The sequence below is a fragment of the Narcine bancroftii genome, chromosome 13 (genome assembly GCF_036971445.1).
Source record: "Narcine bancroftii isolate sNarBan1 chromosome 13, sNarBan1.hap1, whole genome shotgun sequence".
In the NCBI taxonomy this organism is placed as follows: domain Eukaryota; kingdom Metazoa; phylum Chordata; class Chondrichthyes; order Torpediniformes; family Narcinidae; genus Narcine; species Narcine bancroftii.
In genome coordinates this window covers 26,688,486-26,709,636 of record NC_091481.1, presented here as the reverse complement: position 1 = coordinate 26,709,636, position 21,151 = coordinate 26,688,486, and the positions used below count along the sequence as shown (strand labels likewise).

The window sequence follows — 21,151 nt, the reverse complement described above, 5'->3', positions numbered from 1 at the left end:
TCAAGGTCTGATGAAAAGATCATTAGGATGCCTGCAGAATAATCATTGGAGAATTTTTTTTAAACTCAACCCATTACTAATGAAAATAAATAGATCAATTATAGGAGAAAAATTAAAATGGAGGTGCTCGTTTCAGGAATATTAACTTGATTGGGGAAGAACCATAGGACACTATAAGCACATGCTGGTAGGTAAATTTGGCCCTTCTGGACTGTGCCAACCACTATTCTGCTGGTCCCACTGCCCCGCTCCATAACCCTCCAGACTTCTCTCATCCAATCTATTCTTGAAACTCAAGATCAGAAGGTATCAAAACAAATCTATCAAACAAACATGCAAGAATTTTAAACACATGTATTCACTTCAGAATAATACTAAAAATGCAGGATATTATCCTTATGAAAGGACATTAAAAATAACCAAAACTTCAAGCACCTGCTCACTCCACGTATGAAACTTTTACATTTTTATAGAGATATCCAGCCTGTCTAAGCAAACACTACTCATAAATTTCAAAAGATCAATGCAAATTTTAAAAAGTAAAAACAATCAGCTCCTGTTGTGAGTGAGGACACAAGTTTGGTAGGTCTCATAGGCAAGGACTCTGAACACAGTCTTGGTCGGGAAGGATTTTATTTACAGAAGTATGGGAAATGGTAACTGATGCAACACACACACACACACACACACACACACACACACACACACACACACACACACTACAGCAGCTGCGGGGAAAAAATAGTGGACAATTAATAACGAACATGGGAAAAATAGCGTGGGAACAAAATACACACAAACAAAATGAACTGGTACATGCAATCATCAAGGAACAAAAATCACTATGACGCCCCACCATCCCTTGACTCAGTGCAGGCTCGGCTCCATGCTACAAGGGACACTAATTAAATGCTCCCAACTCTTTTAACAGTGCGCATCTTACCAACAGTTTCCCCAGCACCCTTCCACACTTCTAGGCCTGGAGTGAAGCAGGGTAGTCCCAAGCTGGGAAAGAGAGAGAACAAAGAACACATGGCACCTTTATAGTGCTAGGGGGTTCCAGCCCAGGTCATTAGCAGGTCAAATGCCTCAGTGCCAGAAGGGTTAATCCAATTACAACAGCCAATGGCCCAAGGCCAAGTACAGGTTGACTGGAGAGTCCACTCCAGGGTAATATACATGGAACCAACAGCAAGGTGTGCACTAGTGGGCGGGTCAGAACCAAACCTTGATTAGCAACTGGTGTGTCCTCCAACTAGGTAGGGGGCAGTGCTATCACATGACAGCTACAACCCTTCCCAATACAGCTCCTGATAATTAAAATGTGAAGAATGGTGAAGCAGCCTTATACCATATTTGTCTGCATACAAGACCCACTTTTATCCCCCAAAAATTGGCTCAAATATAACCCCCGGGACTGATAAGTGAAGTTGAAATCGAGCAGGTCGCTGGCTTCAAGAAGCCCATAGAGGTGCTGTGGCTGTCCAGGAAGTGGGCCCACAACTTCGTGGGCCACCTTCCCTCAGGTGGCCTGTGCTTTCCAAAGCCGCCGCCACCACACACTCCCCACAGTGAGAAGGCCCACCTGGCGGCCCCTGCCGGTACCACAAAACTGTCTGGAGCCGCCAATGCAGCTCACTTCCCCCAGTGAGAATACCGACCACGACATCCCTTGCCAACAGCACAAGACTGTGCTTTCCAGAGCCACTGTTGCTGCTCACTTCCCCAGGTGAGAAGGCTGACCATGGCATCCCCTACCTGCAGCACAAGAGGTGCAGGAGGAACCCGTTTGCCAACTCATACGTAATTACACTAAGACTTTTTATCTTAATATTCCCTGCTGGGGTGGGGGGGGGGGGAGAGAAGAGAAGATTCTTATATGGGTCTTATATGTTGTCAAATACAACATCATAAATCGGACTTTAAAAATATTTACACAATGCAACATTTTATAACTATCCTTCCAAGTGATTTGTAAAATCAACCATGATCAATCCACAGCATTTTGTTTTTATACTCATAACCTACCATTTATACAAAGAAAAAAGAAACAGGAAATGTAATAAAGGAATTATCCTGCCAATAATTAGAGGTGCAAAATAAAAATACAAGCAGCAATTAACCAAAACTTTCTTGCAAGTGAAGAGCATTGTTAATATTCAATCTTAGATGGAAAATGGAGGTGGGATTTCAAGTAGCAAATTACAAGTGCTCTTACTTTTAGAAGTCTATTCATATCAGCTTCCATGTTGGCAATGGTCATTCTCTGCATTATTATTTCTGTAACTCTACGTTCAAGTGACTGCCATTTCATTCGAGCTGCTCTTGAAGTATATGTACTTGTAATTTTCCTCTGGTACTTCTTTCTGCAATTGATCAGAATCAATTTATTATTCCACAGAATTGCATGTTATCTACGTATCAAGTTTCAGGTCAAAGTTCATAACCAATTGGTGAAATGTGGTTGAAAGAAAACCAGCATACTGTGCTTATACAGCATTTTTTAAAGAGGAAAATTAAGTTTGATAATAGAAATGTATGCATTTCAGAACATGGTGGGGGGCAATGGGCACAATCAGGAATATGGTGGATTTGCAATCAGACAAGGTCTAATGCTCTATATTTCAGCTTGTCAAAATGCGTGGATACTGGCATTGAAATTTTGATATGTTGACTGTCTCATGTTATTGCAGCTTTAGCCTCATTGCCTGAAGTTTCAGTAATTTCTGCAGAATGACCTTTACCTCACAAATAATGCAGGTTGTGGTGAATAGCTGTTTCTCAAGATAATGAAATGAATTTATGTGGATAGATGGAGAAGTTGGGGTTCTTTCTCTCTCTGCACTAAAGGTGAAGAAAATTATTAAAGAGAAACAAATTTCAAATAAATGGGTTGAGAACATGAGGATATAAATGTAGTTTAACAAATACCCAAAATAGATACAAAGAACAGCTATTCTACGCAGTGACAATTTATGCATTTATAATCCAGAATGCATTGGCTCAAAATGAATAGTGTTTGACTGTCAATAAAGAAATAGAAACAAAAAAAATTACAGAGGGCTTTGGAAAAAGGGAATGTAGAGACTGGGACAAATTGAAATATTCTTTCAAAACTCTAATGAACACTTAATGGATCAAAGGAACTCATCTTTGGAAGCAAAAATTAAATGATTCTAACTCGTATTACTGACAGATCTTTATGTTTGGAAGCTGTTCAAGCCAACTTGGAACGCAATAATTATACAACATTAACAAATTTAATGAATATGAAGTGTTCCTTGAAGGTAGTTACAGAGATCAGAGGTCTATTCTTTCATCTATTTTAACCAATACAATTTCAGCTCTACACAAGCCTCTCCCCTACTTATGACCTATGCAACTTACAGCCATCTGTACACATGACCAAAAAACTCTATACATTTAAAAAAATGTAAATATAAAAATTACGCTCGGTCGTTTTGTCCATCACTGATAATGGCTGTGTGCATAATAGAGTGACCATAAGATGATATCCTGGCATTGTGTACATCATAGCATCTAGCGTGCATTATTCAAGTTTTTTTCACACTGGATTAAACGACTGTTGTATTAAACATGCTAACATACATCCAACTTGCATCTATTTCTAGACTGACCGATTGCAACATTAACAACTGGTTTATGATTGGATAAATTTCAAATTGCATTTATTCGTCTGGTGTTAACTGTAGCTAGAAAATGTATTGCTGTTACATGGAAGAACGATGTTGAATTGAATATACAAAGATGGCAAAATGAACTAAAATTGTCTTTATTTAGAGAAGATAACTTATAATTTACAAAATAATTATTCCTTTTTTGTTAAAATGTGGACTCCATATTTGAAATGTATGGGTTTGGATATATTGTACAAGTTTTTTTTTAAGACGTAAAGGGTTGGCACACTCCACAGCAACCGATAATTACCTGAAATATGTTTTTGGCTCCTGCATGAGGGGAGGGATGGAAGGGGCTGTATTTTTTTAGCAAGTTTTTTTTGTATGTATTTTACAAATTCATAAATAAAGTTTTCCAAAAAAAAAAGATTGACCGATGGGTCAGAATGGAACTTGGACATATGTTGAGGAATGGCTGTAATTATGAGCACATTCATGACTTTGAACTCACACAGCAATGAGCAGTAAAGTCTCAGATTCATTTCAAATAGCAGGAAATGCACCAAATTTTTCAGCTCCATGGATAAGTGGTGAAATGAATTGATTCATCATAGGATTAAAGTCAGAATATTTTGGATCATTCCAGATCATACTGTGGCATATAAAATCAATCTGAGCACAAAATAAAATACACAAACAAATTAGAACATTTTGAAGGACTAAAAATATCTCCGAAAATACCTCAAGGCCCCATTTGATTTGTCTACTGGAGAAGCAGAGGTCCGTGAAGCAAAAGTTCTCCCTTTGTGCACAACACTGAAGTTTGTGGTTCGATCATGTTCAGATAAACCTCCATGAGATGTCGACTCCAAAATAGGATCTGGCAAGCTCAGTTTACGACTCACTCTACCAGCTACTTTATCTGACATAGGTTTTGAAAGCCTTCGAAGGGCTGTAACCTAAAAGGTAACAATATTGAATACTTTAAAAGACAAGATATATTTGTCTCCAAAGGAAATATTAAACAATCAAAATTCACTTATTCTCAATAGATACATTTTTTTTGGAAAAATTTATTTAAAATTTTACAAAATACAACTATGTAAAATACGAAATAAAATCTAAAACTACCCCTCCCACTCCTCCCAACTACCCCACCCCTTACAACCCTCCCCCCTTGGAGCTTGTTAAAAAAAAACATATATCCAGGCTGTTGTGTGGTATGTCAACTATTTACATCTTTAAACACAAATAAAAATTTTTCTTAACATCTAAGCCGATACATTCCAGATGTAAAGTTCACATTTTAACAAAAAATGTATAGTTATTTCGCAAACTATATGTTATCTTCTCTAAATACAATCATGATTGAACTTCTTTCTGCCATCTTTGTATACGCAATTCAACATCATTTTTCCAAGCTACAGCAATACATTTTCAAGCTACCGCCAATCCTAATCGTATAAATGCAATTTGAGGTTTTTCCAATCTCAAATTAGCCATGATATTCTTCATATAACCCAATAAACACACCCATGGATCCACATATAAATCTATTTGGAATAAATCCCACAAAAATTTAATTACTTTTTCCCACAAGGGCTTAACCTTTGCACATTCCCACACCAAATGTACAAAAGTACCTGTCAGGTTCCCACATCGAAAACACAAATCTGACTCACTAAAACCATATCTTTTCAATTTTTCAGGAGTTAAATATAACTGATGCAAAAAGTTATAATGAACTAAACTATAACGTACATTAATTAATTTCGTGACACTATCCAAACACATATCAGACCATTCTTCCACAGATATAGGAATAAATAAATCCTTCCCTATTTCTCTCTTATTCTAAATATATCTACCTTCTTCATCTTTTCCTGTAGTAACAAATACATTTCTGAAACAAACCTTTTTTTTTCCTTATCAGCAATTAATTTCTCAAATTTCGTTTGACCCGGTAGTATTAAATCTCGACCAAAATATTTTAATAACAAATCACGTACTTGATAATAAGCAAATAAAGTGTTTTGTAATTTGCCAAACTTCTCTATTAAATGAAAGAAATGAACCTACTTCAAAACAATCTTCCACTAATATCAATCCTTTTGAATGCCAATCCCTCAAATAAGGATTACGCATAGAAAATGGAATTAACTGATTCTGATATAACGGAGTTTTAGCTGAAATCCCTCTTTCGATCCTATAAGTTGATTCCACATACCATATCCCAATTAAATGTTTCAGTACAGGCAATTTATATCGTTATAAAAGCAAAGGATTTCATTTATATATAAAATGATGTATTGATCTTTCTTGTATCTGATCCACCTCCACGTTCGCCCACATCGGAGGCTGGTCAATATCAAATAGTCTATTAATAAACTTTATTTGTGCTGCTTGATGATAATTTTGAAAATGTGTAGTTGAAGACCTCCCAAGTCACATCTCCATGTCAATTTTTACATAGATACTCTGGATAACTTATCTTTCAATAAAAACAAACAAATTACTTTAATTCCTTAAAAGACTTTCCCGGTATAGCACTCAGAATAGATTGAAACAAATATTGAATACGAGGATATATATTCATTTTAATACAATTTACCTGTTCAATCAATGTTAACAGTAGATTCTTCCATCTATTTAAATCAAACTTAATCTTATTTAATAATGGAACATAATTTAAACTATACAAATTTTGGTAGTCCTTATCCACAATTACACCCAGATACTTAATTTTATTTGACCATTTAAACTTTGTAAGTAGCTTACAATCTGAATAATTTCCATCTGATATTGGTAATATTTCACTTTTATCCCAATTTACTTTATAACCTGACATTACTCCAAATAGATACATCTTTTATTGAAAAATCATCTCCTCTTGAAACTTTTTCCGAATTATCCAATGACAAATCAAAATTGCATTAACTGGTTTGGAGCCGACAGTCAAACACAACTACTCAAGCATTTGGAGCCAATAGATATGCAATTAGTGATTGCTGTCAAATGCAACAATATAACAATGTTTTAACAAGCAAAATCAACAAGGTTATTGAATAAATATCATCATAACTATTTATTTTCCTATTCTCTCAGTAGTTTAATACCTGCTATACTACGATTTATTCATGTTCAACGATTACACAGGAAATGGTTAACAACTTCAGAGATTTGACAGCTTTATTACACATATGCTGAGTTTTGCCAAAATTACAATCAAAATATATTGATAATTTTCAATTTTCAGTAATCCAGTCAGATTTAAATTACCATTATGTCTGAATTATCATTATCCTGGCTGGTTCCAAATTAGATCCTTGACCTTCATGATTTCCACACCCAGCCACATCAAGTAAAATTTACTTCTCCCAACCACTTCTGTTTTTCAAAATTGAAAACATTTTATTTTACAGCCTTGGAAAAAGTTTACAAATGTATTCAAATACAATGTATCCTTGATATTGAAAATTACAGTATTTTTACACACATAACGCAAGTTTGTATGCATTTTTATTTACAAACTAAGTAACACCGCATATTATATGCACATGCGCACTATAAGAGAATATTTTTACATGTTGAAAGAACATGCACAATTTATAGCGAGCGTGGAAATATTAACGAGCGTGGGAATATAATAGTGGCATTGAAAGAATGCGCACAATTAATAGCAAAGACGTGCTGGCAATTTACAACGAGTGTGGGAATATTATAGCGACTATTAGCATAGGGAGAATGAAAGAATGGGCACAATTTATAACGGCCGTGGGAAATACGCAATTTATAACAAGCATGGGAATATTATAGCGAGCATGAGAATTTAATAGCAGCAATGAAAGAATGGGCACAATTTATAGCAGCCGTGGGAAATTTTGATCTTGGGAACATATTTTTGTATTGAATGCCATGGTGTTCCTATAAACATGATATTCTGGCTGGGCACTGCACTTTCTCAATGTTAAGTGCCCAGAAACAAACTTTGAAGCCTGTCTGTCTTCGATCTATTTAATTGATTCCTCTCCAAACCTTGTTAATGTGTTGTAAGAATATATCATCTATATAATGGGTGAGTGACACCTCTGGGGGAAGTTGATTGGGTGTTAATTGCGGGAGATCAACTGTGGCAGATACTACACTCGCGCTTTATATGCGTGTCCACGTTACACCTAATTTTTAAATATTTTTATACAATTTATAACTTTCTGCACGCATTATATGCATGTGCGCATTATATGAGTGAAAATATTGTTCATGACCTTGGGTTCTGGCATTATCATGAAGCGATTGAGCTTTGTAACTGTATACTACCAACAAAATTTCAGCTGAAGTATTAAGCTGATACCTCACCTACTCTTTCAGCAAGGTGTAAAACAAAACCTCTTGGCACTATTTCAAAAAGAAGCAAGTATCAGCACGGATTGTTATGGCATTTAAGAGTTGTGGCACAAAAATGTCAAGCAGTGACCATTAAGAAACCTTGCCATCCAATTACATTTTCACAAGAGACTACCAGCACCAATGTCCTGGAATCATCAATGATCAGAATTTAGTCATATAACTAAATGCTGCAAGAGCATGTCAAAGGCTGGGTGTGCTGCAGTGAGTGGCTCACCTCCTGACAAATCCTTCAACCATCTACAAGGCACAAGTCAGGAGAAAGATAAAATACACTCCACTTGTCTGAATACACATGGTTGGTTCAACGAGAAGATCAGGCTAACAACAAAGAAAGTTCCATCTCCTCCTGAAGAACAGGCCCCTTGTGCAGCCACGGCTGAGGTGAGGAGAATCCTATCATGGGTGAACCCACACTAGGCAGTGGGACCAGATAACAAACTCTTCAGATATTGAAAGATTGCAGACCAACTGACAGAGATCTTCAATACGCTAATGCAGCATTTCATCATCCTCGCAAGTTATAAGGAAGCCACTACCATCCTGGTACCAAAGACAGCAATAGTAGCAGACCTCAATGACTGCTGAACAGTGGACCTGCACCATTATGAAATGCTTCGAGCATCTAGTGATTGAACATATTAAAGTGCACCTCCCAGAGACACTAGATCCATTTTGATTCTCCTACAGATGAAAACCGTTCCTCAGACAGTGCTAAGGCTTGTCCCTCCACTCCATCTTGACAAACCTGGAGAATGTCATACAACATGTCTGCGCGGGTTTTCTCCAGGAGCTCTGGTTTCCTCCCACTGTTCAAAACTGAGCAGGGGTGTAGGTTAATGGGGTGTAAATTGGGTGGCATGGAATCATGGGCCGAATGTATATCTAAATTTTAAAAAAACCACAGGCTGCTGTTCATCGACTTCAGCTCAGTGTTTAATACAATCATACCCCAGGGGCTGGTGGAGAAGCATCCCTCTCTGTAACTGTATTCTTGGACTTCCTAACAGACAGAGCACAATCTCTCTGGGTTGGCATAACACTGAGCACCATCACACTGGATACTGGCACACCTCAGGGCTATGTGCTCAGTGCGCTCCTGTTCACACTACTGACCCACAAATGCAATGCCAAATCGAGCTCCCACAGAGTCTCGTTTGCAGACGTCACGACAGTTGTTGGCCCATCAGTAACAATAATGAGTCGAAATACAAAGAGATGGAAAATCTCTAGGGAATAACAAGCTGAATCTCAACATCAACAAGTAGATGATTGTGAACTTCTGGAGGACCATAGACGACCATCCTCCACTACACATTAATAGCTTGGTTGTGGAGAGAGTGGAGAGCACCAAGTTTCTCCAAGACCACTTAAGTATTGATCTATCGTGGACGCACAACATCTCCTCAATTGTTAGGAAGGCACAACTGTGACTGTACTTCCTTAGAAGGCTGAGGTGGGCAAAGTTATGAGCCACCATTCTATCAACTTTCTACACATGCTCTATTAAAAGTGTCCTGGCAGCTGCATCACAGTGTGGTACAATTGCCTTTGAGCATCAGATCAGAAGTTAATCCACAGGACAATGAAAGTGGCATAGAGGATAACTGGTGTCTCCCTTCCTCCACATCGATGTGATTTACCGGAATCGTTGTTGTAAGATAACTCAGAAAAATCAGGGAGAACCCCAACCACCTCACATGCGTCATCTTCCAGCTACTCCCGTTGGGTATAAAATACAGAAGTATCAGAGCCAGAAACATCAGGATGAGGAACAGCTTTGTCCCAAGGGCAGTGAGGCTGCTGGGTGACTGCTTAAACAACCCATAACTCTACTATTAATAATATGATAAAAGGGGAGAATTAATTCTCATCATATCCAATTAACACCTTTAGGCTGTTGGTCTGGACTCCTCCCTCTTCCATTCCTCCCCCTTTCTCTCTAGTCTTTAATTAAGATGCCTGCCTGCTTCTTGCCTATACTTGAAGGGCTCAAGCCCGAAATGTCAGTAATATATCTTTAACTCCTAAGAACGCTGAGAGACCTGTTGAATCCCTCCAGCATTTCAGTGTGTTTTCACAAATGATTTGGACCTATTTAATGTTTTCTGAATTTCAATGTTTGAAAGAGAAAGACCTGAATTATGTTCTGAACTCTATAAAGATCTTACTATCAAAAAATATTAAAAATAAACAAAATCTAGTACATAACTACATAAGGCGTATAGTTAATCATATCTTGTGACTTTAGCTGATCATCCCATGAAATAAGATTTTCTTTACAATAAACACTTTTTCCATATGTTCAATAAAAATATATAGATAAACTCCTATTGTAAAAAAATATATTTATAGATTTGTTCATGCAAAATTGAAAACACTGCTTTTCCATATTTGTTTCATAAGAGACTCAAATTTCAAGTTTTTGTAACTTACAAAATGGCTGGTACAATTTATGCATTAAATTCTCAAACCTGAAGTTTTACTAATGAAAACAATAGAGATCAGAGAGCCATTTAGCACCGATACTTCAATCTTCAACATATAAAATCAGAAGCCAAAATAATAAACAATGTTTCACCTCTTCAGTTTTTCGCTTCAGGATTATTTCTTGTTGCCGTTTCTTAGCTTCCAGAAGTTTCATTTGATGCTAAAAAAAAAAATTAAAGGGACATAATTTCTCGTGTTCTGATCAAGCACTATTTTCAACCTCTCAAGGAACTTGCCTTTTGTTGTTGAAGCAAATTAGATCAGGTCATAAAGAGATTAAGAATATGAAACTCTAGTTTCTCATCTCCACTAAGTGCATTTTTCAGGTTTAAATTATAATTCTAAACAAATACGAACTTTTGGTGTACAATAATGAAGTAAATTATTTCCACAGTACCCTGTAATAACAGACTTGGCAATGTCCTGTTAACTTAATTATTCTTTTAATGATAATTGCAGATTTGTTCAAAGAGGGTGAATAAAGAGACATTTTCAACAGCACTCCCTTGTTGATTATGCGATAACATTCAAGATGAGGAAGCTGTGTGGAGAGGATGATGTCAACCACAGATTTCACAAAATCAGAACAGTAATGAAACTCAGTAATTTGTGGGCAGATTGAACCGCAGAATTTTAATGGCATAGAAACAGGCCCTTCCTAACAGGCGACATCAAGTCTGATGCAAAATTCATGCTGGCCAGCCAGCAACGTCCATAGTATATAATTAAATGTAAAAACATTTTCACTTCAACTCTTCCTCTGATTTTTGTCACCAACATGTCATTGACATCTCAGTTAGGGCTGTTGCATCATCAAAGAATCACTGCTTTTCAGCCAATTGCCACTCTCCTTCTGGTAATTCCAACATGAATGCTGATTCTACAAAAATGCTGCACCTTGAACTCCTTTGCTCATCCCGAGACATGTTCAAGAGTTGACAAAAAGAGGGGAAAGTGAAATACAATGCCCTTGAGAAAAGAAGTCGAGATTTTAAAGACAAGGGAATAGAAAAAAAATGATAAATGAGGGAGAAGGCAAAAAGCTGCAATATGGAGAAGCCAAGAGGTAAACATTTTCCTGAGTTAACAGGAGAAATAACAGATTCACAAAGACAAATTCATAAATATCCTTTTTAAATCAATCTTATTTTGCCACTGAGATTTAAGCTATACTTTTTTAATTATGGCTGTTGCAAGCTTCTGTTATTTTTCAGTAAGTGTCACTTAGGGAGTTGGAGCAGGATGCAGACACAGTTCACAACAATTCCAGACAGTCTGGCACCCAAGTCCAAAGCCATAAACAGAGTTAGTGCTATGGATTGTTTACCTAGGAAAGGACATCTGGTAAGAGAGAAGTCATCTGATTTATGGGTTATGCCTTGAATCAGAAACTAAAGGCAGTATGATCAAGCAAGTCATGAAGCAAGATTGATTAATAAGTAACCAGAGAGCTTCAAGAGACAGAAATGAAGTAACTTTGTGTGAGATGGACACTTCTGCTGTTTCTCTTTGTCAGGGAAAACAGTGATGTTTATTTTGATTGACCCATATCTGGATAAAAGAAGCAGGATCATTCCTGTAATTGGATCGTGACCATTCTAATGGTCATTTCATCTGACCCTTGCCTGCGTCTTTGGAAGCACCATGGAAGTCACACGTTTCATTTCCTCTAGGAAAAGAAGAGGGGTGTTGTGACAATCATTTATAAGAAGCAACTCCTCAATAAGGATTCATAAGTTTTGAACAATCTGATCACGCAGTGTCTTACCTACTTCATAATAACTTCTGAAAACCAGTTTTAAACTTCTAAATTTCAACACGGGATTTCTAAGACTGAGCTTTGGGAATTGACTTTCCAGAATTGTGCCCAAGCTATAATGGTTTGGGTAACACACACGAAACCCCAACTCTGTGTGTGTGTGTGTGTGTGTGTGTGTGTGTGTGTGTGTGTGTGTGTGTGTGTGTGTGTGTGTGTGTGTGTGTGTGTGTGTGTGTGTGTGTGTGTGTGTGTGTGTGTGTGTGTGTGTGTGTGTGTGTGTATATATATATATGTGTATATATTTGCCAAGGCAAATAGCGCCTTTGGAAGACTACACAAAAGAGTCTGGAAAAACAACCAACTGAAAAACCTCACAAAGATAAGCGTATACAGAGCCGTTGTCATACCCACACTCCTGTTCGGCTCCGAATCATGGGTCCTCTACCGGCACCACCTACGGCTCCTAGAACGCTTCCACCAGCGTTGTCTCCGCTCCATCCTCAACATCCATTGGAGCGCTTACATCCCTAACGTCGAAGTACTCGAGATGGCAGAGGTCGACAGCATCGAGTCCACGCTGCTGAAGATCCAGCTGCGCTGGATGGGTCACGTCTCCAGAATGGAGGACCATCGCCTTCCCAAGATCGTGTTATATGGCGAGCTCTCCACTGGCCACCGTGACAGAGGTGCACCAAAGAAAAGGTACAAGGACTGCCTAAAGAAATCTCTTGGTGCCTGCCACATTGACCACCGCCAGTGGGCTGATAACGCCTCAAACCGTGCATCTTGGCGCCTCACAGTTTGGCGGGCAGCAACCTCCTTTGAAAAAGACCGCAGAGCCCACCTCACTGACAAAAGGCAAAGGAGGAAAAACCCAACACCCAACCCCAACCAACCAATTTTCCCCTGCAACCGCTGCAATCATGTCTGCCTGTCCCGCATTGGACTTGTCAGCCACAAACGAGCCTGCAGCTGACGTGGACTTTTTACCCTCTCCATAAATCTTCGTCCGCGAAGCCAAGCCAAAGAAGAGAATATATATATATATATATATAAAAAAAGTAAGATTTTATATTATGTAATTGTTAATCAAAATATAGTTTTAAAAATAAGTGTCTTAGTTGCTGGTCTATGACGTAACATGACAAAATTCAATGAAATAGTGAAAATAAGCATGTGCTCTTGCAAAAATTAAACCTCTAACATCAGTAATCACTCTGTCTTGAGTAGCATTATAGGATATATACTTGCAATGTCACAAAACCAAGTACACAGCTATTGAAAATTGTTAATGTGAAGTGAAAGATTTGGCAATAACATTTTGATGAGATGTGCTGCAGAGAATCTTGGATTCTGAAAATGCAAAAAATACATGAAAATGGAAAGATCTAAATATTAATTTCCATTTCTTAAATATAATAACTTAATCTTTCCACAATGGACCTCGTACTGACAATATTATAATTTTCAAACACCTCAATACTCACTTCTTGCTTGCGATGATCTTTTTTCAGTTGAGCAATTTCTCGGTTTCTCCTAGATTCATTCATGCGGGCACGTTCTTGTTCTTCTTTCATTTGTTTCATGAGACGGACCTTCAAAACAAGAATGAACATGGATTCCAAAAGGGCATTTTCTAAACAATTGTTATTATCATCTGCAATATCTTCTTTCATCATGGGGTTGGGTAATATTTGACAAAATATAATCCTAGACAAGAGGTTTGGATATTGTTATTCCGTCATTGAATTTGGCCATATTTATCTTTCCTTGGAAGACCATTAACTTGTAAGAAGAGCAAAACAACTTTCAACTTATGGGCCCATTTAAAGCAATTTTTCAAATGTTTTTCTCTTCACTTTCTCTCAGTTTTTAATGCGAAGTTGAAATCTAAAGTTGAAAGTATTTTGAGAATTCTAACAGTATAATCAGACCATTTTAAAACAGATCATAAATCAGCCTCATCTTCTCTGACACATCCAACATATCCACATGGCAGTTAATTTATAGAATCAGTTTTGCACCTCAGAAGTGGCTTCATCAGTCCAACGACTCCAAACCCAAATCCCTCCAAACCATTTTGTGTACCTCCCTAAATGTCTTCTGAATGTTGCAATTGTACACTTCCTCCTGTAGCTTGCTTGTTCCACATTCCTACTATCCCTTGTGGGGAAAATGTGGGCTTTTCAGTCCATTTAATATCTTTCCCCTCTAACCTTAAAACCTCTAGATTTAGATGCCACTTCCTTGGGAATAACAATGACAACTTTATTGTGATTCATTGCTCCTAGAAGAAATTTAAGTCAATCTCATTAACAACTCAAGTTAGCTTTTCCCAGTAACATCCTTGTGAATGTTTTCTATAGCCTTTCCAGTTTAGAAACGCATCTTATAGCTTGGTGACCTGATCGGTACACAATACTTCAAATACAGTTGTACCAACACCTTCTTCAGCTGTATAATGATGTTACACTCCTGTACTTGGTACCCCAGCTGAAGGAGGCAAGTGCGTCAAATGCTTCTTCACTACCTTGTTGACCAATGCCACCACTTTCAAGGAACTACATAACTGTAGCCCAATGTCTCTTTTTCCTAAAACACTCGCAGGGCCCTAGCTTTTATAGAACTTAAAACAGTACTGCACAGAAAAGGTCATTCGGCCCACGATGTTGTGCAGACCCATATATTCCTTCCTAAAAATAAAAGTATTAAACCCTCCCCACCCCATAACCCTCTATTTTTTTTCATCCATGTGTCAAAGTTTCTTAAATGCCCCCAATATTTCAACCTTCACCATCATTCCTGGAAAGGCATTGCAGGCACCCACAACTCTGTAAAAAAACTTACCCCTGATGTCTCGCTAAACTTCACTCCCTTAACTTTGTATATATGCCCTAGGAAACAGGTGCTGGCTATCCACCGTATTCAAGCCTCTCATAATCTTGTAGACCTCAATCAAGTCTCCTGCCATCCTGCTACTAAAAGAGAAAAGTCCCAGCTCTGCTAACCTTGCTTCACAAGACTTGATTCCCAATCCAGATAACATCATGGTACATCTCTTCTGTACCCTCTCCATAACTTCCACATCCTTCCTATAATGAAGTGACTAGAACTGAACACAATACTCTAGTGTGGTCTTACCAAAAATTTGTAGAGTTACACCATGACTCTCTACTCCTGAATTCAATCCCCCTATTAATGAATCCCAGCATCCCACCGGCCTTCTTAATTATCCTATCAACCTGTGCAGCAAGCTTGAGGGATATATGGATTTGAAACCCAAGGATCCTCTCTTAATTCCACACTCTTAAGTAACTGACCATTAACTCTGTACTCAGCCTTATGGTTTGTCGTTCCAAAATGCATCACCTCACGGTTATCCAGAATGAAATCCATCTGCCACTTTTCTGTTCAACTCTGCATCCTGTGTTTATCCTCCTGTAATCTTCGATAACCTCATTGACCCATCCTTCTGCCTCTTCATCCAGGTCATTTATATTAAAAAAAACACAAAGAGCAGGAGTCCCAGAAAAGATCCCTGCAGCACTCGACTAGTCACCGACCTCCAGATAGAATATTTTCCTTCCACTACTAAGCTCTGCTTTCTTCCTTCAGGCCAAATTTTTTAAATCCACACAGATACTATTTATGTCATGTAATAAAACAAATGCAATACTACACAAAATTGCAGCCAATAATTCATCATTAGAATTGCTTGGCGCCCTTACAGACAGAGAAAGGGAAGCAAAACAAAAAATGCCATCAAAGTCACTGAAAATCCATGGAATCACCTCCAGTGCTTCCACAGGCTCTGCAGCCACAAAGGACTCCAGTTCCGTTCAAATGATCAGCAAACAAGCCCAGATCCAAACCTACGACACGACAAGGAAGCCTAAAGACACTCCCTGCTTTATCCGGGTCCACACCAATAGAGAAGCTGTCCAGCCGCGTTGCAATTTACTGAAAGAGTTCTGCCAAAATGCCTCATCTCACACCATCTGCCATTCTTTTAACTTTCTTACTATTGATGCTCAACTCAATGGCATCTACCTGTCTTTCTTAACTATTGAACTGCTTACTTTATTGTGGACATTAGCCTCCACCTTCCCATCTCGATAACTGATTTGAGTCCCACCCCAAGATTTTAAACCAACCAATTAAATGTGTCCTTTATGTTTATGACTGTTAGTAATGAGAAATGAACTCCACCTTGGTTTTTTTCATTTCTCCCACTTCCTGCTGCAGTTTCTTCAGCTGTTTTTCATACTGTAATTGATTTTTAAGTAAACGGGCATGTTCTTTTTGGGCAGTGTGCAACTTTTGCAATTGTTTGTTCATAACTTGAAGCTTCTTCTCATATTCTGATTTAATTTTATTTGCCTTTTCTTCAGAAAAAGATTCCATTGAACCTGAAATCAACAAAGTTTCAAGTTAATCAAGAAATCTAAAAATAAAAGCTTCCTTTCTCCTGTGATCCATTGTGTCCCAATTTTATGCAGTCCACTGTTCTTTGTATTAAGCAAAGGTGCATCTAACTTTTTTTTTTATTGATTCTGAAGTCGAACAAAATTATGCTTCAAATCAAGGCTCCTTGTGGAAAAGAATCAAGTTTTCACAATTGAAAAGTAAATGGACTGATAATTTCTAGAAAAGGATCAAGTCCTCATCACATTCAAAATTTGACAAATTCATTTTATGCTCTACCTAGATTTTGTAGAACACGGTCTCTTTCCAATTGCGTGTCCCGAATTTTATTTTGTAGCATCATCAACTTTTCCTCATACTGCTGCTTCAGTGTCTGTAGTCGTCGCTGGCTGTTTTCTAATTCATCAATGAGCTTCTGCTTAATTTCTATTTCACAGGTAATGTTAGCCAGATCTTCCTGGAAATTAGCTATGGAAATAAGGATATTGTTAGAGTGACAAGAGTTATTGAACACATGAAAAAAAAGCATTTTCTGATGGGAATGGATTAGAAATCAGTATTTCTTTTGGCTGTGCAACAAACCATATTTATACAAAGCAAAAGCCCACTTGACTGAACCAGTGAACATAACTGCGAATCCATGTATTGACCCAACTTTTAATCATCAAAACACAGATATTTTAAACATCAAGTGCACTTTTCTATAAATGCATGGATTATATTTGGCTGTAAAAGTGTTTTGCATATCCCATGAATTTCAAACCATCTCTTTCCTTGAGCATATTCTAAATGTCTACTTCAGTTCTGGTGCATTCTTACTGAACTGAACCATTCTCAAAGAAAAAATTCAATTCATTTAGAATACACTACAATCTTCAAATGTCACTGAAGGTGACTTAAAACCTTGGATTAAATTCTTTCTTTCAGTAAAGTAATTATCCCATTAAAAAAAGAGACCCAGTGCCCTATTTATCTTGGGAACTGAGTTTTAGTGCATAAATTACACCAGGAAATGGAACAAGTAGGAATGGATTTGATAAGATGGAGATAAGGATGGTGGCACTGACCGCAGGGAGAAAGACAATTCCTTCACCAATGTGGGAGCGAAGTAAGGAAGAAAACAAATGAACAGAAAATGAAATGAAACACAATTGCTAGTAGCAGTAGGGTCAAAAATGCAATTTATTATGAAGACTGAATAAAAGAACATTAAGAAAGGGACAATTAAACAAAGCATGGATTTCTGAATGAGAAATCATATGCAATCAGACTTTCTGAGAATAATTTTGGAAAACATATAAAGTGGAGTCAATATAGTGCATTAGATTTTCAGAAGGCATTTGATAAGGTGCCATACAAAAAGTTGGTTAACAATGTTAGAGCACGTGAAATTGGGGGACAATGAGGACAAGTGTCCTAGCTCAAAGGATGATTTTGAATGTTCTATCAAAGAAGGCCATGGAAGGTCAGTCATCTAGTTTATTAGTTCATTCACAATTGATGGCTTCTTCCTAGTCACAAATCTTATATTCATATAAAGATGGGGATTAATAGTCTTCCACTTACAAGAATTATGGACATGTTCTTCTAATCTCCAAAAATATTAATGTTCCCTCCAAATTGTGATCATAGTTGTTCGAGAAAAATCCTTGAATCAAAATTTATATACTCAAAGCCAGGCTGAACAGGCCTTAGAAATGTTTAAGGCCTTACCTTCTTCATCTAACTCAGAATCAGATTCTTCCGAACTTTCACTTATTTCATCATCTTCTTCAGCATCTTCTTCATCCCCTTCATGATCACTGCATTCCTGACCCTCTTCCTTCAAAGTGATAAATTCAGTCACTAAACATTTTGATTCATTAAAAAAGCTGAATTGCTTTTAGTTATTTAAATCTCAGCATACCTCCTCCAAATCATTTTTTTCTTTCTCTTCCATATCTTTCTCCTCCAGCTTCTCCCCTTCATTAAGATTCTCCTCTTTAATTATGCTGTGTAGAAAATTTCAGTTCCATTAACAACCGTGTTGAATTTTTTTTTCAAACATCAAACTCATGTGGAACACCCCCAATCGTGCAAATGAAATGTTTGAAGATCAAGAAGAGTGCGTCAATATCATAAATTGCAATATATGAAATGTATAATTGAGTCAGTAATTTTTAATTTGATTGTGCAGTAAGGGCACAAGTTTAGAAACTCATAAAATACTGCTGTTAACTACATATTGCCTCAACAGCAAGAATACTGAGTGTAGAAAAAAATAAGGAGATACAAAAACAACTTCAGCCACATGACTGAAATAAAGTACATATACAGATTAACCACAAAAGATTTGTTGCAAAGATTAAAAAACCCAACCTAAACCATGTCATTATAAATATTTGTGTTTATTAACTATTTTTCATTTTTAAGAATGCTGAATTTACCACACGCTCAAGACCCATAAAGAAATTGAACAAACTTCATTATCAGGAATCAACTGAAGCATAAAATATTAATGCAGAATAATTTAATAGCAGCAAGCGACATTCAATAACCACACATGCCTTTTTTTCTTTTTCTTTTCTTTTTTCTTTAGCTTTTCCAAGTTCTTTTTAGCCATTTCCAAAACATCTATAGTATCCTTTTCTGAACCAAGCACTGTACCAGAAAAAGTACCATTTAGATATGGGGGTCTTGCTGAAGCCCTTGAAAGGTTACGACGAAGGTTTTCATTCATAGCTTCACTCTCAAATAGTTTTGATCTAAAATAATAAAGTTGTAAAAAACCAATTGAGTTAGAGGCAAAATTGAAATAGGAAGAAATAATACACAGAAGTCCTGATCAAGCCATGGAAGTGGCCTGAATAATGTGAAATACAAAATTTTAAATTAAATTTTGACAGACAGCACAGGAACAGGCCCTTTCTTTACTTTTTCTATTTTCATTGAAATGAAATTCATATCAAAAAATAGAGTATATAAGAATACATATTAAAAGTTAAAAAAAAGGAAAGTACAGAATACACTACACTCAAAATTTCATCCGCAGTACCCCACATTATAGTAATTATATTGTAGTAATATTTTATTATAAAACAAAAATCTAATCCCACTACCAAAAATGAAACTGTTTGGCAAAGAGTAGAAAAAATTCCTTATCAGAGTAATAAATAAACTTTATTAGTCAACACCTCTGCATTAATACCAAATCAAAGATTTTGAAAGTAATTCAAAAAGGGTCCCCAGTGTTTGAAATTTTAAATTCAAATTGGAAATTGAACATTTAATCTTCTCTAAATTTTTTATAATTTTTCATGCAACTATTGAACATTAGTAGGTGGAGCAACATCTTTTCATTTGAGCAACACTGCCGCCTTGCCATAAGAGAAATAAAAGCCAATACATGCATATCATATGCTATTATAAGTTATGTCTTTCTCTCCAACTATACCAAACATAGAAGTTAAAGGATTAGAAATAAAAGTTACTTTAAAAAAAAAAGTACAGAAAATGTTTGAAATACTTCCTTCCAGTATATCCCCAGACTCAGACATGTCCAAAACGTATGAATTAGCAAAGCATCTCCATTGTTGCATCTGTCACAACAAGGAGATACATCCACATGAAAGCGAGATAGTTTGACTTTGGACATGTGGGCCCTTTGGACTACTTTAACTTGTAGGAGTGAATGGCAAGCACAAAGATGAGGCATTAACCAATTTAAAAATTACATTTCAAGTTTCTTCAGAGATTGAAAGCTGCAGATCCTGTCCCCAGCTTTTTTAAATTTTATCTAAAGGAGCCCCTCTTTATCCCAACATGTCATAACTGTTGCATAGTGAACCATTATAAAAAAGTTGCAAATTAAAAATTACATCCATTATTGTCAAAGCTTTTAGAAAATGTATGTAATGGAGATTGCAAAAAATATCTTATCTGTAAATAATGAAAATATAGTATTTGGCAAGCTATATTTTACTAACAGTTGTTCAAAAGATGCAAGACTTCTTTCAATAAATAGATCTTTAAAGCATTTAATGCCTAATCTATACCATTCTTTAAAACCTACATCAGTCATGGAAGGTTTAAATAAATAATTAGAAAAAATAGGACTAGAAAGAGGAAAATTTCAGTGGAGCAGGTTTGATAGCCCAACTTTCCAACTCCTGCAGAAGTATTGTCTTTTCTCAAAAATGATATGTGCCAATATATAACAGTTTTCATCTTAAAAATTAAATTTCAGGTACCTGAGATCTTCAACTTCTTTGATATAATTCTGTATCATTGCACTGATTTCTTCATTTCCATCTCCTATAAATTGTCACGGTAGAAAAGAAAATTATGACTATTTGGGAAAGTAAAATTGAAGATTTCAGTATCTCATTCTCATTCCAACTTTTTTCACAATACACATTTTCTTTAAATCTGGTTTTAAAAAAAAGGGTTTGGGTGA

The 21,151-nt window shown here is 36.7% G+C and overlaps 1 protein-coding gene across 4 annotated transcripts in view; it reads right to left on the bottom strand.

The window, feature by feature from the left end:
- LOC138748603 (kinesin-like protein KIF21A) overlaps window positions 1-21,151 on the bottom strand; it is a 114,418-nt gene that overhangs the window by 41,563 nt on the left and 51,704 nt on the right. For all 4 annotated transcript variants that reach the window (XM_069909076.1, XM_069909073.1, XM_069909075.1 and 1 more), the window contains exons 10-19: window positions 20,946-21,009; window positions 19,263-19,460; window positions 18,623-18,707; window positions 18,430-18,538; window positions 16,996-17,184; window positions 16,501-16,700; window positions 13,779-13,886; window positions 10,624-10,692; window positions 4,380-4,597; window positions 2,219-2,366 (exon numbers count right to left, since the gene is read on the bottom strand). In XM_069909076.1, the coding sequence (XP_069765177.1) occupies window positions 2,219-2,366; window positions 4,380-4,597; window positions 10,624-10,692; window positions 13,779-13,886; window positions 16,501-16,700; window positions 16,996-17,184; window positions 18,430-18,538; window positions 18,623-18,707; window positions 19,263-19,460; window positions 20,946-21,009 (1,388 nt within the window). The remainder of the gene's footprint in view (window positions 1-2,218; window positions 2,367-4,379; window positions 4,598-10,623; window positions 10,693-13,778; window positions 13,887-16,500; window positions 16,701-16,995; window positions 17,185-18,429; window positions 18,539-18,622; window positions 18,708-19,262; window positions 19,461-20,945; window positions 21,010-21,151) is intronic.